Here is a 26,231-nt window from a genome sequence, read left to right on the forward strand (position 1 = left end):
AGAGGCTGACTGAAATCCCTGAGCTGAAAGAAGCATTCGAGGAGGCTGGCAGAAGGGAGAGGCAGAGGGGTCCAGGCCAGGAGAAGACGGTTGGTGGTGTAGGGAGACAGCACTGCACCCGGAAGCTGGGCCACCTGGGTTCAAATCTCAGCCGTGCACAGACTGCCTACCCTTTTTGAGTCTCAGCTTCCAAATCTCTTAAATGGGATCACAATAGTAATACCTATTCCCTAAAGTTGTGAGGATTCTATCATATCCCACATATGAAAGCCCTTGCAACCAAAACTCAAATGTATCAATGTTAGGGATTATTAGGGCTTTGGGTATAGAGGGACTAGGCCAGAAGGAGAGGAGGAGAGGAGGTGAGGGAAGATGGCAGTCACTGAGCACCCACCGCAGGCCAGGCAAGTCCACGCCAGGCGGAGGGTGACCAAGTCACGGTAAGGAAAGGCAGAGGTGTGGGCCCAAATCAAACCCTGGGAGCCTGCTCTCTGCCACATGCCAGCCCTGCTCACACACATCAGCTCTGATCTACTGTTACAACATCCTTCTCCAGTGAGCAGCATCCCCGTGGGGTATTAAAGTGAGGCACAAAGCGGGTCAGCACATTGACCAAGGTCATACCTTCAGTAAGCAGCAGGTTCGCCCTGAACGTCAGGGCTGCTTGATTCCCAAGCCCCAGCTGTCTCTCCCCTACATCATCCCACCGCCCTTCTCGTATCCCTACGCTGTGGCCCAGACGCCAGCCACCCGGGCCGGGCCAGGTGGTGGGCACACAGCGGGGCCCCTCCAGAGCCCGAGGGTCTCAGCCCAGCCGTCCCGCGCCCCGCACCTGGTCTCCAGCGGGATGTTGCTGTTGAGCAGCCAGTTGTCCTGGGCGTGGGCCGGCTCCTGCGCGCCCCCGGACGCGGGCTCTCCGGAGAGCGAGTGATCCGTGGGGGCCGGGCTTGGGTTGCTCCTCGGAGTGAAGTTGCCCCGGTTCAGGGAGCTAACGGAGGCCGCGTGGTGCTGGTTAGGGGTGTGGGCGTGCGAGAGCGGCAGCGGCGGTGTCCGGAGCCGAGGGTGGTTCTGCAGGCCGCCCGGGGGATCTAGGGCACAAACACGCACAGTCAGCGGGGCGGGGACGGCCCCACGGGGACCGCGTGACAGCAGCCGGGCCAGCCACAGGCACTGGCAAACCGGACACGGTCATGCGGTCAATACACAGGTACCCGACAGGCACTTATTGAGCACCTGCTCTTCTAGGTGCTGAGATACATCAAGGAGCAAAGCAGACAAAGCTCCTGTCCCCACTGAGCTGACATTTTCGTAAGAGGGATAATAAACAAGATTAAAAAAAAAAAAAAAAGACTAGCCTCCCATGTCATCAGCTTCCCGCTGCTTCTTTGGTACTTTTAGGGTATGGCTAGAATCAGTAACTTCAACATCACCTGGGAATTGTTTTGAAATGAAAAATTTTGGGCCCTGCCCCAGAGTTACTGAACCATGAATTCTTGGGTGGGGTGCATTAATCTGATTCCACAAACTCTCCAGGTGATTCAGACGTGTGCTAAAATGTGAGCATCACCAATTACACACAATGGTACATAGCAAGTGAAAAAAACAAGATAAGTTAATACATAGTTTACCGAGATGGTGATAAATCTGAGAACACGTAAAGCCAGGAAGGGCGCTGTGGCCTGTGTATTTGGAGGCAGTGGTGAAATTTTAGGTCACACAGACAGTGATGGCCTCAGGTGACTTTTGACTAAAGGGAATGAGCCACGCTGCTGTCTGGGTGGGATTAAAAACCACCACTAACATCTCTTGAGCCCTTACTATGTGCCAGGCACTATTCCGAGCCCTCTACCTGTGTTAATTCAGCTCATCCTCATGACCCACTACAAAGCAGGTACTGTCTGTATCTCCATTTTACAGGTGAGAGAATTAAGATACATATTTTATTTATATATATTAAATATATTTATATGTATATCTTTTATTTATATATAAATATTTATATTTTATTTACTCCTTTCAAGTACTTGGAGAAATAGGTATTATAACCAAATTTATAGGTGAAAAACTTAGACTCAGAGCAGGTAAGTAAAGTGCCCAGGGGCATATGGCTAAGTGGATGATATTTACGAAGAAAGTTTCTAGTGATGCCGCTAGAAGCAAGTCCTGGAAGTAAACCTTAAGTACCATCCTCCTAAGCTATGCTCATAAAAAGCCTAGCTTTGGAAGCTAAGGATATTATAAGGGTGGAGAAGGTCAGGAAACTGGATTTTGTTCTAGATTTTGCCACTCACTAACCACATGGCCATTGTCATGGACTGTATGTTTATGTCCCTCCAAAATTCATAAGTGGAAGCCCTACCCCCAGTGTGATGGTATTTGCAGATGGGGTTTCGGGAGGTAATCTGATTTAGATGAGGACATGAGGGTTGAGTGTGCTTATAAGAAGAGACCAGAGAGCTAGCTTTCTGTGCCATGTGAGGATATGGCAAGAAGGTGGCCATCTGCAAACTAGGAGGAGGCCTCTCACCAGATGCTAAATCTGCCCATACCTTGATCTTGTACTTCCCAGCCTCCGGAACTGTGAGAAATAAATGTCTGTGGTTTAAGCGACCCAGTCTATGGTACTTTGCTTTAGCAGCCCAAGCTGACTAAGACAGAAATTGGTACCCAAAAGTGTAATGACGCTGGAACAAATATCTAAAAATGTGGAAGCATCTTTGGAACTGGGTAATGGGTAGAGTCTGCAAGAGTTTTGAGGTACGTGCTAAAAAAAGACTATGTTGCTCTGTTGAGGGACTGTTAAATGTGATTCTGGTGAGTGCTCAGGAGGAAAAAAAAAAAAAAAGAAGTGTAGAGAAAGCTTCTATCTTCTCAGAGAATACATAAATATGTACAGACTAGTGATAGAAATATGGACATTAAGGGCAATTCTGATGAGATCTCAGAAATGAAGAGCATGTTATTGGAACAATGGAGGGAAGGCGATCCTTGTTCTATGGTGGCAAAGAACTTGGCTGAACTGTGTTCGTGTTCTAGTGTTTTGTGGAAGGTAGAAGTTGTAAGTGATGAAATTAGATATTTCTCCGAGGAGATTTTGAAGTCAAGTGTGGGAAGAGTGGCTTGGCTCCTCCTGGCAGCTTCGAGTAAAATGAGAGAAAAGAGAAATGAATCAAAGAAAGAACAGTTAAGCAAAAAGAAACCATAACTTAAAGATATGAAAAATTCTCAGCCTGCACATATTGCAAAAAATGAGAAAGTATGTATGGAAGAGAATACCATGGGTGAGGCTGACTGACCATTTGATAAGAAGATGTCTATGGGTGTGAACCATGGACCTAGTCAGCCACCCCAGAAGGAACACTGCCAATCTGAACCGAAGAAGATGGAGACAGAATGAAGGACAGCTGTCAAACTTAGAGTCTACAGGACAGGACAATAAAGCTAATTGACTCTGAATTTGCACTATTCTTCAAGAAAAGGGAAGACTAGCCTTGAAGGTGATTCAGAGATCATCACGGACAGAGATCATGCCTCGGTTTCAAAAGGTCTAAGACTTTTTATGGCTGCGTAGTATTCCACTGTATATTGCACCACATCTTCTTTATCCATTCCTCTGTTGATGGACATTTAGGCTGCTTCCATGTCTTGGCTATTGTAAGTACTGCTGCAATGAACACTGGCGTGCATGTATCTTTTCTAATTATGGTTTTCTATGGATATATGCCCAGGAGTGGAATTGCTGGATCATATGGTAGTTCTATACTTAGTTTTTTAAGGAACCTCCATACTGTTCTCCATAATGGTTGTGCCAATTTACATTTGAGATTGACACATACACACTACTATATATAAAATAGATAACTAATAAGGACCTACTGTATAGCACAGGGAACTCTACTCAGTACTCTGTAATGACCTATATGGGAAAAGAATCTAAAACAGAGTGGATATATGTATAGGTATAACTGATTGACTTTGCTGTATACCTAAAACTAAGACAACATTGTAAATCAACTATACTCCAATAAAAATTTTTAAAAAAAGAAAAAGAAAAAAAGACCCAAGACTAAGACAACCATGCACATGTCACGTTACCTCTCTGAGCCTCAGTTTTATCATCTGTAAAATGGGGGAAAGAGTTTATTAAGGGAACCACAGAGCTACAGTGATATCAAATGAGGCAATCAATGGGAAGGAAACATCTCTCAAGTTCACAGTTTACAAAGCATTCCACATCACTTGTTCCTCTCGAGAACCCTGTATTTCACAGAGAGGACTGAGAGTCAGTGAACATGGGATCCAAACCAAGACAGGTGTGATATTCCAAAGGCTGTGCTCTTCCTTGGCTCAGCAGACAGCCTTCTGGAAACCATCAAGCACAATCAAGTGTGAAGCACTATCAGTGTTACGGCTACTTTTGGTGGAAGATGCGTCACTCTCTGCTTTTTATGTAACCCAGTCTTTTATGCCAACGAGTTATAAAGCAAATCTGGTGGGAGTGGGGCTGGGTAGCAATAGAAGGGAAAAAGAAGCAGAAACCCATGTGAGCAGATCACTTCCTTCCTATAAACCATTTTCAGGATAAAGCCCACATGGGATCTACCAAGCCCTTTAGAATTTGATCCACGCCTGTCTTTCCAGCCTCATCTCTCATCAGCTCCCTCCCTGTACCCTCCACACCTGTCTCTCGGAGGCCAAGAGATCCGTTGGGCCACAGAGTGGCTAACATTGCAACTCCGATGAAGACGGTTTCCAGGAAGGCCACAGAATATGAATGGTACCCTCTGAAGATGTACCATGCTGTGGTCCTGGACCAGAAGATTTGCCAACAGAGATGCCCCTTGATGGGAAGGGAGAGAACCTGGGAGCCAGTAGAACAGGCAGAGGACAGACAGCCTTGGACCACGGAGAAAGCGAGAATATGCAGGGTCATTTGTTTGGTCCACCTGTCCTCAGGCAGCACTTTAATGGAGACATGTGGAGCCTGGAAAAGAAGCCAGAAGCAGAAGCGGCCTCCTGGGTTGACTGAGGGTCCCTCCCCACCCCTGGCCTTTCAGTCCAGGGCACTACTGTCCAGTGGTTATCAGGAGGCCAGCAGAGAAGGGTGACCTAGTCCTTGCCCCTGGCCTATCACTAGGAGTCAACCTTCCCGTGGCATTTTACCTAATTGATATTAATAGTTGCTGCCAGGTATTTGAGCACATACGAAGTGTACTTTCACAGCCTGAACCTTTCTAATGCTCACAGCAGCTCCTAGAGGGCAATATGATTATCATTCCCATTTTACAGACGAGGAAGCTGAGGCTTACAAAACTAGTGAGTGGTCCTTACTAATCCACAGCCTGAATTCTGTCTACCAAACCATGGTGCCTTTGCATAAAACACAGATACCTGCTTGACCGTCTCAGTCCATGGCCAAAGGCAAGAAAAAGACCCTCAGTGGAGAGAGCAAGCATCTGAGGCCTGGGTCAGGACAGGCTGGCCTGCAAGCCTACAGACACTTGCTTTGTGACTAAGTAGGATGCCCGACTCTGGCGTGATAGAAGCACCGCCAAGAGTCCTGAAATGATGAGATTTTAAGTGTCTAAAAGGAAATTCTCCTATGGGGATAAGGAATGTCCTGGTCCAAATCCATTCTATTTTCTGAAGCTCAGCTCAATTGTCACCCCTTCCGAAAAGCCTTCCTTGATCTAACCTCCCCAAAGTTCTCTTTTCCTCCAGAACAGCAGGTAACCTAGACCACTCACCTTTTCTGTCTCCCCCAGAGCATGCATACTTATGTCCCCACCTTGCCTCCTCTAGTAGGTATAAAAATCCCTGTTCCCTCTGTGCTGTTGACCACAGGTCCTAGAATGACGCAGATGCTCGATGTAGGCTTATTGAGCAAGTGGCTCTTGTGAGTGGTCTGGGCGATCTGTCCAGGAGGGTAAGGCCGGTGGGGAGGATATCTGTATGCCAAAAATGACAGCAGGCCACCTGGGCTCTCTAGGCCATGGGTCCATACAGCCCTTTACTTACGTGCCTGGAACCAGAGTCCCAGATGCTTCAGCTGGGCTCTCTATTTCCCTTCCATTCTGAGAACACTAGGAAAGGGGATTCTGACATCTCCCAGGTTTCCCAGTGAAAGGCTCTGTGTTTGGGGGCTCAGCAATGGGAGTGCACTCACAACCCCAAAAAAGACATGGCCTTCCCAAGGAGCAAATGTTTTCTCTGGTCTGAATGGAGACTCCTTTCTGCTCCTATGGCCAGGAGGGAAGACAGAGAGGAGAGGCATTCTTTTCTCCCCTTATCCTCCCCAATTTATACTCTCATCTTTAGAGGGAATTCAGAACCAATTCACTCATTCAGCATGCACTGAATCCCCTTTCTGTGCCAGGACCTGTAAGCTGGGTGTTGGGAATACAGTGGTGAATGAGACAGTGAGGGCCTAAGAGAGAGAAGAACTCTCTTGTGGTTCCTACTCACTGGCTGGGTGGCCTCCAATAATTCACGTCACCTTCCTGGTCCTTGGTCTGTGCACCTGTAAAGGGTGCACACATTCCTGCGTCACCACTTTCTGGAGGATATCCTTTGCTCAAGTGCCAAATACAGAGTGGGCCCCTACTGTGCCCTGAGGGGAAGGGCCCTTGTGCCCCAAATCACCGGTAAATATTTATGGAATGTGGGGGGCAGGGAAGGGAGAACAAATCAGGTAGGTGGACCTCTTGTCTGCACAAGCAATGGCTTCTCTTCTGCTACCTGGGAGTAAGCACTGGTACATTTGCAAAGCTGTGGTGTAATTCCAATTTATACCCTCTTTTCGCAGATACAGCCACTGAGTATCTCTCTGAATCAAGCCCAGATATGAGTCATTTTTACTGTTAAGTTGCACACCTCTGTCAGTAAAGGCCACTTGCTTATCTGAGTTTTGCAAGCCCGGTTTTCCAGGAAGGTTTTTTGCTTCCTACCAGTTCTCACATATATTTACAGTTGCTGGTTCCCTCCAACACCTCAGACGTTTTTCATTTTATATGCACAAAAATCTTGAATACCAAATGCCTCTGGGCTGCATCTCCCTGAACCGGGATCATAGTGAGGCTTCTTCAGTGTGCTGGGCAGAGCAGTAGGTGATAGAAGGAGACTAGGCTTTGATGTCAGACAGCCCTGGGTTCAAGGTTTGGCTTTGCCACTTATAAGCTGTGTGACCTTGATCAAGATACTTAACTTCTCTGGAGCTTCAGTTTTCTTATCATTAAATGGAGATAACGCCCATCTTATAGGGCCATTATGAGAAGTAAATGAGATCATATATATATATATATATATATATATAAGGTTTTTAGCACAGTGCCTGAAATACAGTAATGCAAAAAAAAAAAGTAACTATTAATTCCACGGTTATGGTAAAGCCATGCTGAATGGATAAGGTGTAAAGTGCTAAATTGTCACCATGACGATTACTCTACAGCATTTACAATAGGGGTGCCAAAGCAAAAAACCTTGAGAGAGCAAGAGCAGGAACATGCCTGGCAGAAATGTGGTCCTCTTCTTTTACAGGTGAATCCCACTCTGGACAACCCCACTGGTTTTCAGGAGCCCCGGTCTTGGGAAGGTGCTTGTAGCTTGACATGCAGATCAGAAGCAATGAGAATGGCTGCAGCCTGACATGCAGAACTAAACTGGACACACGGGGTCTCCAAGTCCTCAAAGAGCAGGGCCCCTTTCTGCATTAGGTAAGCATCTCAGAGCAAACCAGGGTGCTGCTCTGTCCTGAGTTCAGGGTGTACCCTAAGGAGAGGGCCCCTGAGGTTGTTCAATTAGTCAGCAATAGAACAGCCCTGTGTTGTGTGCAGGGACTTGAGGAGTTTTAAGATGAGGATGAGCCCCAGCCTTGACAAATAGCTGGTGTTTGGGGGACAGATGTTAAAGGAGTACCAGAGCGGAGCTCAGGAGCCTCCCAGACCTAGGTTCAACCTTGGCTCTGTCTCTGACAAGCTACATGATTTGAGGCGAGTCACTCAAGTTCTCTGAGCCTCTAATTCCTCACCTATAAAATAAGTATATAGTAGTAATGTAATAAAAGGAAGAGGAGGAGGAAGGGCTATCATCAAATGAATATACAGAGATCTAGAGATGAAAGAAATATGGTCTCTGAGCTGCTCACAATTTAGTAAAAATAACAGGCACACCAATAGATACTACACAAGATAGTAATTATGATGAGATGATAATAGTTAACGTTTATTGAGTACTCTCTATGTGACTGGTTCCGAATGCTTTATTTATTTAACCCTTATAACACCCCTATAAAGAAGGTACTATTATTACTCCCCAATTTATAGATGAGGAAACTAATGTACAGAAAGGCTAGGAACTTTGCCCAAGATTCCTAAACCACTGGGTGATGGAGCCAGAATCTGAACTCAAGCATCTGGCCCCAGAGCCCACACTCTTAACCACCCTGCTTTACGTACACGGAGGGAGTGGACACAGGGCAAGTGCCCACACTGATGCCCATCACATGGCGAGCGGTCCACAAGCGTTGGCTCCTAGAATCCTCGTTAGCCTTACACTGCAGCCCTGCTGGAGCTCAGTGGAGCACAGTGAGGGCTGCCAGCTTGACTGTCAGGGTCGGGGCAGGGTTCATGGCAAGTGACATGTGCCCTGTGTCTAAAGGCTATTCCAGGCATTGGATGATGCATGTGTGGAGGTCCAGAGTCGACAGAGAGAGAAGCAGACAGGGAACGTGAGGCCGGCTTGGGCATTGCTCTAACTAGTGTGGGATGGCTGTGAGGGGCAGTGGCAGGAGGCCAGGCGGAGACACTGGGAGCAAGTCTGGGTGGTGGTCGCCTGGAGATGCCAAACAAAAGAACTTGGCCTTTACCGGGAGGGTGGGAGGGCGCTCCGATGGGCTTTGAGGCGGGAGGGCCATGATCACACCAGTGTTTGCGGCAGATTCCTGGCAGCCATGTGGAGGATGAACCAGGCGGGGGCAGGCTTCAGGCAGGACCCAGACTGCCTGTGGGATGCTTGACTGCTAGCGAGACTCCAGTGGAGCGCGTCGTTACCCTTTTATAAGAGCACATTCATGAGAAAAAGACATAAACTTCCAGAGCTTTGGCTCAGGCAAAGAATCTGAATGTGTCAACAGCTCTGCGATCTAGGCCGGCACTGGCTCTGAGAAAGGGTGCCAGGCTGGGCGTCCACCTCCAACCCTGTGAAACGGCCACCAGGCGCCGAAAGGTCTCCTGGCTGCAGAGTTAACGACGACCCCAGCGTGCGCTGCAGTCATTAATCGGGCCCTAAAGATTGTCAGATATGAAGGATGGTGGTATTTAATTATCATAACACAGAAAAACTCCAGCTGCCTGAGAATGCCAAGAGAAAGAGTTGGCTTCCATTAAAATGCCATGGACTACGACTAGCTCGGGATGGTGCGGTAGCGGTGTTGAGAGCTCAGCTAATGAACCCTGGCCTCCTCGACCAATTGAGAGAGGCCAGAAAGCTCTCTGTCACCACCGTCGGCAGCCGGGATCTGATGGCTTGATTTCCAGCCTCTGCTCTCCCTCCTTCAAGCTATACAATCTCGGACAATTTACTGAACCTGAGTTTTGGTTTCTCGTCAAATGTCTATGAAAGCACCTCGCAAGCTGTGGGGTCCTGTGTAAGAGAGAGAACTATCAGCGTTATTCTTATTGGCTCAGAAGGAATAAAAACGGTGGCGTCCGAATGGGAGCCACGGGTCCGAGCACGAGGCCAGGGGCTGCATTTGTGTGCTGTTTTCTCTGCCCATTCGTTCTCTCCCTGAACACATGCTTTCTGTTCACTTTCACCGCTGTGCTGTTTGTTCTGTGTCATGGCCCGTGTGCAGGGACTCTAAACAGGGAGGGCCCACACGGGCTGGGGCAGCAGGCTGGAGCTTCCTGAGGCTACTCTCCCAGTGCTCCTGATGGGGAGTGAAAAAGAGCACCTTGAGGTCAGAGCGTGGCTGTTTCTGCTCCCTCGTTCACTTAGGGCAGCACGTTGAGTGAATTCAGACTGTTAAAGGGCTTGTATGTGAGAAACAGCAATGAAGGGACAATGCCTCAAACTAATGCAAAAGCCCCACTGTATAGTGCAGTGGTTTTCCAAATAGGGCCGTCTGGAAATGCGGAAGGGGCTGTTTTTTGGTTTTTCCAATGACTGGAGAGTACACCTGGTGTCTGGCAGGCAGGAGGGGGCCGCGGAAGACAGCTGCACGCCATGCACAGGAACCGGCAATCTTAAAGGTGATCCTAAAGGGCGTGCCATCCAGTCAGCGGTTAGTCTAGTCCTAATTAGTCTAGGATGGGTAAATAGCTAATAATACAAGATTTTATTCCATTTGCTTCCACCCCCATCCCCAGTTTCACTCCCTCTCTGTCACAGGAGGTGACTGCTAAGGGCTGCCATCACCTGTGCTCCCTTGCCCCCTGGCTTTCAGATAGGTTTGGCTAATTGTTAGCCCAGCAGGACACTGGAAGGAGGAAGGGGGAAGAGGTTGAGGTCCCCCCCCCGGCCCCATCCTCTGAGGCCCCGCTTCAGGGCAGTGTCTCAGGCAGTAGCCTCATCCCACAAGGCTATAATGGGTTACAGTTAAAGTGGTCTGGGGAAGCTTCTAGGAAGAGCAAGACCTTGAACTGGATACTGAGGTAGAGACGGGGTGAAGGTCTATAAAGGGGAGGGAGCAGGCATTCTTGGCAGGGAGGTGGCACCAGCAAAGGCCCACAGGCCGAGACATGCAGGCCCCTAAGGCAGCAGGATGGTGTGGAGACCTGGGCACTCAGAGTGGAGAGCTGTGAGGGGAGCAGAGGGAGAGGCTAGAGCCCACCTGCAAGGACCTTGAGCCAGAGGGGCAGCTTTAAGGGTATTCAGAGGGCGCACCCCAACTTCCAGCCTTTTAAAGCCAAATGTTAGAGTAGTCACAGGAGTTAACCAGAACGCCCAAGCTTCATTAAAATGCACTCAGGATTCCTCATCCAGCAACGAATGCTCTCCTAGAGTGGGGTGTGTGTGAGGGACACCCTGCTGCCTTCACTAGACAGTTGAGGAAAGAGCAGTGTCAGGCATCTCTGTTGGGGAGAGGTATAATCAGCACTGCTATTTCCAGAGTCATGGTAATTTAGAAACTAAGCCAAGGGCATCAAAAGCTATCTGTTCTAAGCGTGCGAATGAACAACTTGGCAGGGCCACCATCTGAACCTGGAAGAACTCACTCCCAGTATACATTTGCCCAAACCTCATTCTTGTGCTTGCCCCTGTCAGCTGCTAATTGCTGTGTGACCTTAGGCAAGGCACTTAACCTATCTGAGCTCCAGTTTCCCCAACTGACAAACAGGAGGAGGAGGTGGTGGGAGTCCCCTCTAATTCTAAAATCAAGGCTGAATCATTCTTGGCAGATGGACCTGGGATATCTGTTAATGAACATCTGCTTGCTAAAGATGTGCACAGCAAGTTGGCGGATTGGATTGTGCTGTGTGACTGGGCACCAAAGAAGGCAGAAAGATGGACTGGAGGGAAGAGAAACGTGGTCTTTCTTTCCTCCCTCCCTCTCTTCCTGCTTCCCTGCTTTCCTTCCTTTCACAAAGGTCACTCTCTATAAGCCCTGGGCTTGATACTGGAGACCCAGAGACGGATTAGTCGAAGTCCCTGCCTGTAAAATCTGAACAGACTGATCAGAAAAGGTCGGCTACAACCACAGGGAATCTTTCCTGGGTACATGGCTTTCCCCCAGCTTAAAGCTGTGTCCACCTTAGGGCAGAATTTGTCCTGGGAAAGCTTTCTGCTTGTCCATTAAGTTCTCTTTCCTTCCACTGTTACCTTCTTGCCCTTTTCAAAAATGGTCTGACCCATAAACTGTTAGGTTAAGTCCCAAATCAATAAGAAGCCTTACCTATCAATAGGAGTGTGAGTGTGTGTGTGTGTGTGTGTGTGTGTGTTTGTGAGAGTGTAGGAGGTGGAATTCAGTTCAACAGGAGGCTGCAGGGTGCTGGAGCAGATTAGGAAGCTCATGGAAATGCAGTGGGCTGCATTCATAGAGGTAAAGCACAAAGAAGGAGGGAGGTGATGGTCAGGCTGTGCTGATCAGCTGGAGTGGGGCCAGAGAAGGGGCACCCGGATTGGGGGTCATGCCAGTGCTGTAGACACCGATCCTCCCCTGCAGCCTCTGGAGCTAGTCAGTGCTTTCCCTGGCTTCCTTGGGTGGTGAGGGGTTTAGAAACTGTGTTCCTATGGGGATAAACAGAGGACCAATGCTGTTAGCCTGGGGAGGAGACAGGTTAGGGAAAGGGATTAAAGAAAGAGTGTGTGGCTAGGAGGAGTCCAGCTGAAATACACCACATGCCTATGATTAGCTTTCCCAGTCTCGTCACTTAGGCCACACAATTCATAGCTCGGAAATTAAACACCCAATTATGTGGTGCAGTAGAGAGTCCTAGACTGAAGAACTGTTCCCTGCTGTGTCATTAACTCACACTGTGGCTTTGGAAAACTCCCTGCCCCTCCCTGGGCCTCAATCTGTCTGAAAAAGGAGGTTCCTTCATTTGATAGATGATCTCCTGAGGTTCCTTCCAGCCTTTGACAGTATGATTCCTCGTGGCTTCCCTTGTTCCTCTCGGGGAATTTTCTGGAAAGAAGGAGATGGGCAAAGCACTACTGCTGCCTTCAAACAGCCAAAGGATGGAGGAAGCGGCACACCTACTCCATGGGCTTTAGGAGGAAGAATCGGGGCCAAGCCCAGGAGGTTACCTGGAGGAACTCGCAGCGCAGCTCCAGGAAACCCTTCTTCCTGCCAATGAAGTGGTTTGAAATAACTAGCCTCCACCTCCTCCCTGAACTTCAAGCCTCTGCCGCTCAAATGAAATCCGTACGGAGCATTCTCCAGTCGGCTCCCTCTCCTGTGCTCCTGATCTCAGCACTACCACCTGCTGCCACACCACCCACTCCATCCATCCAAGCAGGCGGCTGGGGATCACCATTGCCTTCTCCCTCTTTTTCAGGTTCAACAACTTAGCCATAATTGCCATACTCTGGCTTTGCCCTCCACATCTCTGGGATTCTCACCACTCCCACTGTCACGACCTCAGCTCATCAGTGGACACCCACACCAGGGCCATAGATGACACTGGGGTCTCAGCCCACCGGCTCACCCCTGCTCCAGGTCACTCCCCTGCCATAAAGCCTTCTATGGCTCCCCACTGCCCACAGGACAAGACCATCACCATCTGACCTGAGCCCACCCACCACTCCAGGGCTGCACCCATGGCTCCCTACTCCCCTCTTTAAGAAGGTGCCAAGGTTAACAGGCTAATTATAAACCACTCATGAAACGGCTCACTGCCTGTCTCACATTCACGGCTTTGCACACGCTGTTTCCTTCTGCACGGAAGGTGTTTTTTCCTTCTTTACTGGTTAACTCAGACTAGAAGTTACCTTCTCTAGGGAGCCTTTTATGACCACCCCCTCAACCCCCGCCCCCGCCAATTTGGGTTCAAAGCCCCTTTTCTGGGCACTTCTAACCCCCATGGCTCACTTGGAGTTATGATCACTTGTTTGCATAACTGTCTCTTCTACCAGACGGTACGCTCCAAGCGTGGGGTCCTATCTTCATACATCACGGGCTGTGAGGCTAGAAGCATGACTCCTCTCTCTGGGGTACCTGGCGGGCTCTTTCACCCGGGTGCTGCCACTGGTTCCCAAGGGGCATGGGGTAGTTTGGGCCCTCTGGGCACCCTGATCTTTCTCTTTAAACGTGACCTGATGTTCTCCAAACTGCACAGGTTACACAGCTGATCGCTGAGGCTGGCATAAACTCTGTATTTTTTAAATCAATGGTTGAAGAGGCCATGAAAAGGAAATCAAGACCATGAATGTCAAGGCTCCCACAGGTAAGAATCTATTTTGTTGAAATCGACATCAGCACTGAAGGTCAAGGTAGTTTATTGGGTGGTTTTCCTTACTGTACTCCCCAAGCCCGCCCCTCTCCCACTGCATGGGCCCTGCAGGAGGCTAAATACCAGCACATGGAGAGGTGAATTTTCATCCATCATGTTCACATCCCTCCCTCCATTTTAGATCCATCAGTAGTTCTGAAGAAACTGCCTTCTCCTGGAAGAGACACTGACATGACTAGATGAAGCGACAGGCTGCTAGAATCCACGGAGCATTACTGCGTGTGGTTAAGTGCCACGGCTGAGGCTCAAGCTGCCTTGGGTTCAAACCCACTTCCCCCACTTACACACTGGGCTGCGCTACAAATCTTTCTTGGGACCCCAGTTTCATGCCACTGTGGCCAGGAGGGTGAGTGCTGAGTCGGAGGGAACTGAGTTTGAAACCAGGTTCCCCCACTTACTAACTTTATGGCTGGCTCTGGGTGAGTTTTTAACCTCTGAAAGCCTTGACTTCTCCATCTGTAAAATGGGGATAATAGCACCATCTGCTTCTTGATCTTGTTTCAGAGGTTTAGTGGGACAGTGCATGTTGGGTCCTTAGCACAGGACTGTCAAACAGAAGGACTCAGCTGAGGTTAACTACGAACTTCCTCTCACAGCTCCTTAGAATCCCATCGAGTTACATTCCCCTTGGGCTGTGGAATCTGCAAGGGCAGAGATCTGACCTTTTTCACCCAGGGCTTGGTCTTCACTGTACCTTTAGCTGTTTTCCCTCTAGAGGCTATTAAGGTATCAGTAAGTGTTTGCTGAATGAAACGAAAGAAGCCCTTGTCCATGCAGGGTCTTTGGGTCTGGGCACCAGGAGCCTATCAGTGGGGAGTAGAATGAATATTTATTGACACATGACTATAAGCTGGGCCCTCAGAAAGGTTTCCTCATTTTATTTTCAGAACAACACTAAAGGTGGGTCTTAATTTCCCCATTTTACAGACAAGGAAACTGAGCCTCATCAGCCTGCTCTGCCTTTGCCTATGACTTTTGCAAATGGGATATGTCAGCCTCAGCATTCGGGGCAAACTTATGAGATATGACATCTTGATTTACAGAAACCTGCCCAAGGTCATATCACTAGGAAATGATACAAAGCCAAGATCCCAGCACAGATCTCTCTGCTCGCTCTACTCTTGCAGGGAATCAAGCCTCCTAGAGGCAAAGGAAGAAGAAAAAATAAATTCAGAAGTACTTAAGCTCTATGTATTGAGCAATTTATTAAATGCAAAACCTCTCGTATATTTTTGCTTTGATTGAGAAACAGTCATGTCAATAGTTCCATGGATGAGGTGTTTGGGGACCACAAAAGCTTTACTGTTTGATGACATACCCGAATAACAACCCTGAGAGGCAGGTGTTACTATCCTTTTACACACGGGGAAACTGAGGCCCTGCAAGGCTAAGAGGCTTGCCCAGGTGCAGAGCTCGTAAGCAGTGGCCTCCCAGCCTCTCGAAACTGCATGGAAACACACACCTTCCACCTCGGCAGAAGGGCACCCACCCAACCCCAGCAAGTCACAAGGCAGCATGAGACCCCCCCGCCCGAGTGATCTTGACCTTTTTCCTCAGGCTGTAAAAGGTCCCACTTCTGGGAAAAGGCAGAGGGCATCCAACTAATTATACTATCAGAGAGATGCTTTCTATCATTTATGACATGACCACGTGTGGCTTTTCCTTTTGATACAAGCTCAGGAGATCTTAGGCAGGTATTCCATCCATCAGTGTCCATGAACCAAGTCATACTAGGAACAGATCAAAGGAATTTGTCCTCCTGAAGTCCTCAGCGAAGTGTCCAGCTCAATCCCCAGGCCACGCAAATGTAATCATAGCACTAATAATGGCCTCAAAGGCTTACTGAGCTGCCAGCTACTCTGCTAAGCATCTCTAATGCACTTCTTTTCCCATTTCCTCTCCCCAAGAGTCCTTTGAGGCCGGTGTACGAGGAACACAGCACAGAGTGGTAGGAGTGTGGGCTCTAGAGCCAGGCAGCCTGGGCTTGAATCCTGGCTCCAACACTTCCTAGCTGTGTGGCCCTCTTTCCTGACTTCAAATATGGAGATAGTACTCGTGGGGTGGTTGGGAGGATTCACGTAAAGCTCAAAGAGCATTCATGGCACACAGTAAGGACTCACCAAATGCTAGCTATCGTTATGTCTGTTTTACAGATGAGGAAACTGAGGCTCAGAGAGAGAATTTGCTCATGCTCCACAGCTGCTCAGTGCCAAGACTGGAATTCAGATCTAACTTCAACTCCCATGTTCTTAATGGCTATGGCTTACTTTCTGCCCTTCACCCAACAGTTCACCAGCATGGCAGGTGCTCCAAGATGGTATGATGATTATCGTTATTCATAGTTGAGAATGCCTTGTTAAGTGCTATGCTCCTGGTCACTGCCCTCCCAAGGTGACCGACCTCCAGCTCGCACCCCTTCTCTTCCATGGCGTCACGTGCAGCTTACAGAGCAAAGCCCTGCAGCCAGGGCACAGACGGCACTAACTTCATTTCAATGCAAAAAGTGTACAGTCTGTGGGCGCCACCTGGGCTCATTCCCCAAGTTAATTCTTTTCTCTTGGCCGTGGAATATTTTATTTTTCCAATTTCAGAATCTACTTATGTTAAAAAAGAAAGAGAGAGATCCAATCAGCCCAGCTCAGGTTTGTGAAACAAATAATGCAGCTGGCATAGAACCTTAATCAAACAGTTATATTCATAACCACAGTTATCACTGCTCTACCTAATTTCTACAGCCCAGGGCCTCCTACAGAAAATGTCTCTTAACGATATGGGATGAAATGCAGAGGCTCGCTGACAGTGCTGAAGGGGTGTAGAACTCCAGGCCTGGCATATTAATGAATCTGAAGCAAATATGGATTTGGAGGCACATCCCCCACACCTGAATGTCATACTACATTTTCTTTCTTTCCTTTTTTTTTTTTTTTTAAATAAGGAAATGGAAGAAGTAAACTTTTGCCTGGCTGCTTCCTTTGTTTTCTGGAAGAAATAAAGTAGAAAGGCCAAGCTTATTGTCCTGAAGAGGACAAGTGCTTCAGAGTCTGGTTGACATGGGCTTGAATGCTGGCCCTGACATTCATTAGCTGTGTGACCTAGACAAGTTACTTAACCTCTCTGAGAGCATCAACAAAATGCAGATAATTATTCCTACTCATTGAAAATTAAATGAGAGAACAGTGAGTTTCCTACTAGACTGTGAGCTTTGTACTCCCAATGCTTAGCACAAGTACTACTTTATTGTAGGTCTAATAGAAATGTTTACTGGTTGTGCCTACAATCCTACCGTCCATTGTTTACTGAGTGATTACCATGTGCCAGGGATGATGCTAAATTCTTTACAGGCATGATCTTATTTTATCCTAAAAACAACCCTGTAGGGCTTCCCTGGTGGCGCAGTGGTTGAGAGTCCACCTGCCGATGCAGGGACATGGGTTCGTGCCCCGGTCTGGGAAGATCCCACATGCGGCGGAGAGGCTGGGCCCGTGAGCCATGGCCACTGAGCCTGTGCGTCCGGAGCCTGTGCTCCGTAACGGGAGAGGCCACAACAGTGAGAGGCCCGAGTACCGCAAAAACAAAACAAAACAAAAAAACCCTGTAAAGCATGCATTATTATCCCCCTTCCAGCTTTGAGACAACTGAGGCTCTGAGAAGACAGGAGACTTGTCCCGAATAACACGACTAGTAAGAGGGGAGCAATCAGGAAACCCACCATCACACAGGCAGAGCCAAACTCACACGCAGGCCCGCTGACTCTGCTTCTCTGTCCTGCCCCCTCCTTTCACAGCACCCATCAAACATCACACACAGCACATTCTTAAGGAGAGTTGTCTCCCCTTTCTTCCTCCTTTTGTCCTCTCATGTTTTAGATTTCCTTGGGGCAACTCAGAAATCAGGGTAATATTTCAGGATATTTAGAGGGGCTTAGTCATCATTTTCAGCCAACATCTGTTGAACATTTGCAGCAGGCTTGCTCTCGGTTAGTTCCTGGGCAGACATTTCTATCCTTGCTGGGGCTTCCCAGATTCCTGGACTATCCAGAAGAAAGAAAAGTGAGGGATCTAACTCTCCTGAATGACTTGGGGGAAGAGAAGGTACCCACCCAGGTACTTGGTGAGTCTGATTCAGCCTACTTATGCCCCTGCCCATTATCCTAAGTGGCAGGGGTAGGCCTGGGCCCTAGTTGCAGCCCTGCCCTGATCTCACTGGAATCTGGTGCAGTCACCCCACCTCTCTGGGTCTCAGTTTTTCCCTGTGTGGATGGAGAGTATTAGACCCAATTCATTTGCTCAGCAAATTTTTCTGTCAGTTGTTTCCAAACTCTTCACTCCTAGAATCCTACTAATAATCCCCTTACAATTACCCTATGTTTTATTTATTTTGTTTTGTTTTGTTTTTTGCGGTACGTGGGCCTCTCACTGTTGGGGCCTCTCCCATTGTGGAGCACAGGCTCCGGACACGCAGACTCAGCGGCCACGGCCCACGGGCCCAGCCGCCCCATGGCATGTGGGATCCTCCCGGACCGGGGCACGAACCCGTGTCCCCTGCATCGGCAGGTGGACTCTCAACCACTGCGCCACCAGGGAAGCCCTACCCTATGTTTTAAAATACTTTGTTTCCAACACAAGCTATATTAATTAACTAATCATTAATTGTTCTCCCATTTTTAAATCAAACACATGTAAAACTGATGATCAGAATTTCTGATAGGACCAAGAGGATTCAGTGAATGGATCCCTAGCACCCCGCTCACTGCTGACATGCAGTAGGCCCTGAGTTCACTAAAAGAATGAGTGAATGAGTGAACGTATGGATGGATGGATGGATGGACACCTGGTGCTAAGCAGAAGGGCACTAAATGGTGGGAAAGTACAGCGTCAGAAAGACCTGGATCTCGATACCAGCTCTACCATTCACAAGCTGTTTGATCTTGGATAGGTCACTTACCTCCCTAAGGCTCAACCTTCCCATCTATGAAAGGAAGACACTTAGCTATGTCTTGCAGGACCACTGTAAAGTTGACTAATAATAATAGTGACAATGATAAGAAAAATAATAGGAGCTAAAACATATACAGTGTAGAGTATGTGCCAGGCACCAGTCTAAACGATTTACACATATTAACTCAATCTTCCTAATAAGCCTAAGAAGTAGTTACTATTATCAACTCCTGTTTTACAGATGGGGAAACTACATACAAGAAAGATGTTACGTAACTTGCCCAAGGACAGACTTGCATGATGGAGACAGCAGCCAAACCCAGGAGGTCTGGCTCCAGAGCCTGTGCTCTTAACCCTCCACTCTACTGCCTAGGTAGGTCATCAAAGTGCGGAGCACATAGCACGGTAACTCCCATCCTTACTGAGGGGAAGCCCTCCAGGCTGGCTAGTGCACTCTTACAGGACGATCAGCACGGTTTCCAGCTGGGCTTTTTGCAATAATGGCAATCACTCATAGCACCCCTGTATTTACAAGATCTGTAATGGCCCAGCAACAGCACTTGGGATGAAGCAGGAGGTGCTGTCAGACACTGGCTCTGCTGGGGACTGTACCGCAAAGACCTTAGTTAATGGGAGGAAGAATGAGGCAAGTGTTGTCCGTTTAGCCTCCGTTTCTGGAAGACAAGCAGAATTCCTCCTGCTCAAGGTGGTTTCCATCCACCATGCCTTTGCCTCTTTAGGGTACCTAGGTGGCTTTTACTTGCCTGGCATTTCTTCTGATGATAGAAATTCTCTTCTTGTTCTGGGGAGCCCTACTCTCAGCTTCTGGATTTGGATGGAACTGACTTCAGGGAGGCCAAGGAGGGCACCTACCCACCCCAATTCCTCCCGCTAGGGTGTCTGGTTCAGGCAGGGACATGTGACCCTGGTCAGGCCATTCAGAGTCAATCCTGGATTGTCTTTGGTGCGATGGGGATTTTGCCGGCGCTATGGGGAAAGAGGCACTCTCCTTTCCCTGGGTGTACAAAGCTGGTAGCATATAAGCCTGGGGGTTCCCTTTGTCTTCAGATGGGGAATGCCTGTGTGAAAATGAGGCCAAAACAAAGAGAAACGGTCAAGAGAAAGAGATTCATGGAGACATTATTTGAATGCCTGGATCTAGCTACACTGATGGAAAAATGACCCCTGGGCTTTTCAGTTATATTACCCATTACATTTTCTTAAAAACAGCAGCTGGAGGTGGGTTTCCATCCTTTAGGGCTGGGAGTCCTGTCTAACCCACTCTGACTGCTTACTCATCCAGATTCCCTTTTCTGGCCCCTCCCTAATCCATGAGGTTGAAACTCAACTCAGAGATGGCAACACCACATCGCAGCCCTTGCATGATCTTCAGATAGACCTGGCCACACCCTCTTTTGGCCCCATGAACTGCAACAAAATGTCCCTGCACTTGCACACCCAGGACACTAACGTGTGTGCATGCACGTGTCCCCCACTGACTGTAAGCCCAAAGTAACTTCTTCACCTCTATGGCCCGTGCACCCAGCCCCATGCTTGCCACACGGTAGGTGCCTATGCTCTGACATCACCAACGTTAAAGCACCTGATCACAAACATTCCAATTCAAAAAGAATGCTCCACTCCTATAAAGTATGACCATTTCTACCTCATGAGAAAATGTCCTGTAATGATCTGTGGATATTAAATAATGAGAGGACGTCCACGTCCAGGTGGCAGACCATGACCCCTGTGGAAATGGGAGCAGCTGCGGGGCTGAGCCTGGAGGCAAGGAAGGACCGTCCACTGGGAACAGCACCACAATTCCCACCACGTTTAAGTTCTCGTCCTCCACGGCATTAGTCGTGGACACTGCTACTGATCACACTCACTCTCACTGTTTTCTTTTTTCTCCCTGAGGACAAACTACCTCGTCCCTCCCTAATCTAATGACCGAAACTAGGCAAAAGCAGCCATCTGATACATGTTAGGCGTCACCCCAGAAGTCATCAAACAAGATGTTACCAGAAAACCTTTTAATGTCTCCATTCTCTTAACTGTCCATGCAAATCAGGCAGAATCATTCCAAATGGAGACGAACACGCTTGAGGCTGTGGCTGTTACTCACAACCCTTCCTGTGTTGGGTCAATCAGAGAACACATCTTTGTGCTGCCCATCTCCCCTTGTCAGCAAAAGCTGAGGCTCCTGTGTGCCAGGCACTGGATGAGGTGCTTTAACTATATATGCTCACTGATCTGTGTTACAACACTGTGAAGTTGGATCACTATCATCCTCATTCCCCCAAAGAGCAAACTGAGCCTCAGAAAAGTGAAGGGATTAGCCTGAGGTTACCCAATAAGTGGTGGATTCAAACCAGGACTCTACAAGGATAGGTTCTTTCTACCTCTCCCCCCATTGACACTGTGTGTAAAGGGATTCAGTAAAGCTGGGAACAGCCAGTCCTGTGAATGCTGGCATGTACGCAATGTGCTGGGTCCCATCTGTAGACTGGCATTACCCACACCTATGTAGGTAGAGGGGAGAAGCCTGGGTCTGTCCTGTCTGGATATTCCGAGATACTGGGACCCAGCAGATAACTCAGCTCCCTCGAGCTGAGGTCTGGGCAGGGAATGCCGTGTCACAGTTATCCATGTCCAATGACAAGTGGATTGTCCCCAAAGGAACTTCAGATATACATCTGTTTCTCCCTATCTAGAACTCAAATGTGGCATTTTGGAGTATTTCTAAATGTCAAAAGCCTCCATGAAGATAGAGTCTGACTGCCCCCTTCACACATACTTGAGGTCTAAGCTATAATTGCAGACATTTTTTCTCGACTCTCCATGCTTGCCTTGTCTGAGCCCATCATGCAGCACAGCAGGGCTGTAACCAACAGAGACAGGCATTGCAGGCAGGGCTCCGGGGGAATCCTGCTCTCCCAGCGGACTGATGGGGAAGGCCTGGAAATGGACCGTGTAGGGCCAAGGCAAGGAGGGAGGTGTCAGTCCTGAGGAGGCTGGTGTCTGGTTGACAGACCAAGACAATTCTTGTCCTGAACCCATCACTAGGCTGAGTCACATACTGCCTGTTTTCCTCCAGATCTCAGAGTTTCTCTGAAGCTCATAAGCATTCCCTGGGGGCCCTGAAATCCACAGGCCCTTTTACCTTCTCTGACCTCACAGTACAGAGTTAAGTCAACCACCTCTTACTGGAATCTCCTGTGTACAATGGCAGGTGACAGTCATTAAATGAGGGAGGGCGAGGCATGAATATCATCCCTGCCACCAAAGCACTGAGTCTCCTGTGGGAGATGGGTTTGGAGACAATGAACCCTAACGGGATGAGTCAGGGAACTGCTGGTATCAAGGTGTATTTGGAGCACGATAGGGCTGGAAGGGACTGATGTTCTCTTGCAAACTTGGGAGACAGAGCCTAGGAGAAGGCAGTAACTGCCTTCCAGATGCCAACACGCGGTGGACCTTCTGAAAAACTCCTCTATATCTGGTCTCAGAAGCAATCTCTGGAGGCCTTGAAGGATGGGTAGAATTAATTGATAGCAATAATGTATAAAATATGCAGGGACTGCTTGAGCAAAGGCAGGCAGGCAGAAAACAAAGGGAGTGTGGCCTGTACCATTCAAAATGCAATTAACTAAGTCCTGCTGTCATGATGCCTTTATGAGGACAGTTCTTGTTACTTAATCTTGCTGGGTTTTTGCCCAGTGTCTCCAACTAGGCTGACATGTCTACACACTTCTTTAAATCTGTTTCTCCCCAGAGCTCTCACGGTGCTCTGCTTGTTACCAAAGCTGACTCAACTACTCCTGAGAAAAGGAGGACTACATTCCAGTGTGATAAGAGAACACTGACTGGACTGATGCAAGAACACATACCATTTCTGAGTAGCCTATCCAAAAGCAGGTTGTAACATCAGAAAGAAAATCCTTTGCATGGCGACTGAAAGACTGGAAGTGAATGGATGCAACAGTGTGGAAATCCTGGTCAAATGTGTGATTATAGTTCAGAGGTGTCGTAACCCCAAATGCCGACAACTTCAGAAATCAGGAAGTATGTTCAACAAAAATGTCCCTCAAGTACAAAGTACAAACAGCAGCACGAAGGAGGCAGAAAAGTCTCGGGATCAACGTCAGAATGAAGGGAGGGAGGAGGCAGTATGGAGCACGCACAGCGTCATGCCTGGCACGGAGCTGCTCGCGGCGTCCCCGGCATCACCACCATCCTTACTGCCACTGCCTCAGTCCAGGGGGCTCAGCTCAGCCCAGAATTCCTTTCAGAAACTTTTCTCTCTTTTTTTTTTTTTTTTAACTTGAGCACCTATTATAAGCCAGGCATTGAAAGCAGCACAGGGTACACAATGACAAACAGGAATGCTTGGTCCTTGCTCTTAAATGGAAGACAAAGCAGTAAACAAAAACCATGGGCAGCGGGCAGCATGCTATGGCCAGGGCTGGCTCTGTGCGTGCGTGACCACTGCAGCCACACAGGGTCCCATGCTCAGAGGGCCCAGTATTTGGTTTAACGGGCTGCCGCCATCTTAACATTCTTCAAAACTTTTGCGGAAGGGGCCCTGCATTTTCATTTTGCAGTGGGTCACACAAATAATGCAGCCTGTCCTGGACATAGGAAAGACTTTTGCCATGCAGCTTCCGTCCTACCCTTTCCCCACTGAGTAGTAACAGTACAGTCTGGGGAAATGATCTCCACACAAGGTGCCTGAGAGATCTAAGGGTGATTCCATCCCCTGGGTCAGTGAGTGGTTCAGGAATGAGCATGTGACAAAGTTCTGGCCAGTGAACTTTGAGGGGGAGGTTTGCTGGAAGTTCCTGGACAAATTCTTGTTTGTTTTTACTACGGAGCAATGGGAAGCTGGTCTCTCTTGCCCATTAAATGAATAAGAAGGAGCAGAGACTCTGTGTTGCTACTGGCAGCCATCCTACAACTACAAGGGGGGACCAGCCTGAGGATGATAGAACAGAAATATGGAGAGAACCTGGGTCCTTGATGGTACTGTTGGTCACTGGAGCAGCCAACTCTGAAGACCACCCTACCTCTGAGCTTCCTTTTATGTGACACAATCTAGGTCCTAATACTCGGTGTATTCTGTTAATTTCAGTCGAAAGCATCTTAACTGACACCAAGTTGACCAAGTTTTTTTGTTTGTTTGTTTGTTTGGGTTTTTTTTTTTGCAGTACGCAGGCACCTCACTGTTGTGGCCTCTCCCGTTGCGGAGCACAGGCTCCGGACGCGCAGGCTCAGCGGCCACGGCTCACGGACACAGCCGCTCCACGGTACGTGGGATCTTCCCGGACTGGGGCACGAACCCGTGTCCCCTGTATCGGCAGGCGGACTCTCAACCACTGCACCACCAGGGAAGCCCAAGTTGGCCAAGTTTTAAATCCTGATTCTGCCACCTACCAACAGCACACCTTAGGGCAAGTCCCACTTTCTGTCCTCCACTGGAAAAAGAGGACAAGGAATCACATTTTATCAGACTGTAGTGAAGATCAAAGGAGGTAATGCTAGTGAACTTGCTTGGACAGTGCCTGGCACACAGCAGGGGCTAGGTATTACAATGATGGTAATGTTGGGACCTAACAGAGAGCTGTCTACCACTGCATGTCCTGGTGATGAGTTGGTTATGAGCTGAATTTCCAAACTGGAAATAAAAGCAGCAGCAATCTTTAAAAACAAAAACAAAACCTTCTTTTTGCATAAACAGCAATTTGTAACTACGCTAATAAAATTTAAATAACTTGACAAGCAAATTCAATCACTTTACACATTATAGAGGCAGTTAGTGAGCGGCTCTCTCAGAAATCTGGACATTCCCTGATCACCCATCACAGTAGGGTTGTTTTCCTCCTTAGGAGTTCTAATCACAAGGTTCACCTGCGCAGGCTAAGACAGCAAAGCTGTGATTTTGCAAAATTAAAAATAATTTCATACCCATTGCCACTGATACAAACCTCAGTTTCTATTCTTATTTAAGTAACCTTCCAAATCCTAATTCTTATTCTGGATTATTTGTTCTCTTGACTACTTCCAGCCTTTCTTTCTTTCTCCCCCAACAAAACAAAACAAAGCGAAAAGCACCGCTGAGATGTGTGTGGTGACTTCAGCTTAAGAGCTGCGATGTGTGTGACTTCAGCTTAAGAGCTGTATTTTGGGTGTAGAATAAATTATAATTCATTGGTGACGGGTGATCACAAATTCCATCCATCAGCATTTTAGCTATTATTACTTTTTTAAAAAGTGGGTGTCGGGGAGTGGGGAGGAATAGTTTCCCTGTTGCCCACAGCTTGGACCACTTTATGAGTGGAGAGTTCCAAGTGAATCTCAGGAAATTCCAGTTGGGGACAGCCAGGGAGATTATTTTTATTCTTCCTTACAATGTATTGGTATATGTGGGAAAGGAAAATGCAGGAGAACTGGAGTCTGTTAGTGACTTGACAAACACCTATCCAAGTGTGGGATTTGCCCAAAGATGGCACCGGTTATGCTGGAAAGATGGTGAGAATGTGGATGCTTTCAAACATACTTCCATGTCAGTTTGAAAACTGTTTCTATGTGGTTCTCTTACACAGCCATCAGAGGAATGTTCCAGAAGGTCATTTCCCTGCCTAAAGTCCTTCCGTGGCTCCTTGTCCTCTTCAAGATAAAGTCCAAGTTCTTCAGCCTCGCATTCAAGGTTCTTTAAGATCTGGTCCCTTTTACAGCCTCATCTGTCGTCACATCCCTTAGCCACATTGAACCATTTGCCATTTCTCAAAAAGGCAATAAAAGAAAGGCAGTCAACAACTCCAAGAAAAATAAAGGCATGCAAAGAAAGGAGGGATGGTTATGGCACACTACTCGGCTCAGGAGCAAAAGAAACAAAAACGAAAAGCCCATATTTTAAATAATCATAATTATATAACCAATGACTATAGATTTAACCAAAAATGATTATAACCATCATATTAGGATTGTGGACAGAGGAAAAGCAAGAGAGTAGGTAGTGAGGGGGAGTTCTTCCATTGCAGGAAGTCAACAGATAGTAGCTTAAATTGATAAATGAAGAAATACCACTATAGGTACTTAATTTAGAAACATGGAGATGAAGAGCAGGGGGAAACAACTGGAAGAGATCCGAGTTGCTGTCTGCTGGAGAGTGGGGCCTGGCAGTGGAGAGAGCTGGGGCAAGGGACTGCTACTTTTTTATTACAAACAATTTACTAAAATTTAACTTTAAAGATTTTGTGTACATATTAAGAATAATTACAAATTAAGGTTTAAAAAAAAGCCATAGAGGAATAGCTTCAACAGGAGGTTTGATGCTAAAGTTACA

General features: G+C 47.9%; 1 protein-coding gene across 4 annotated transcripts in view; it reads right to left on the minus strand.

The window, feature by feature from the left end:
* The window catches only part of TENM4 (teneurin transmembrane protein 4), a gene marked incomplete at its 5' end in the record, with an annotated part of 389,850 nt that overhangs the window by 232,614 nt on the left and 131,005 nt on the right, over nucleotides 1-26,231 (minus strand). For all 4 annotated transcript variants that reach the window (XM_081239120.1, XM_081239119.1, XM_081239118.1 and 1 more), the window contains one exon: nucleotides 833-1,088. In XM_081239120.1, coding sequence (XP_081095246.1) covers nucleotides 833-1,088 — 256 coding nt within the window. The remainder of the gene's footprint in view (nucleotides 1-832; nucleotides 1,089-26,231) is intronic.

Source organism: Mesoplodon bidens (genome assembly GCF_964165515.1).
Source record: "Mesoplodon bidens genome assembly, chromosome: 7".
Taxonomy (NCBI): domain Eukaryota; kingdom Metazoa; phylum Chordata; class Mammalia; order Artiodactyla; family Ziphiidae; genus Mesoplodon; species Mesoplodon bidens.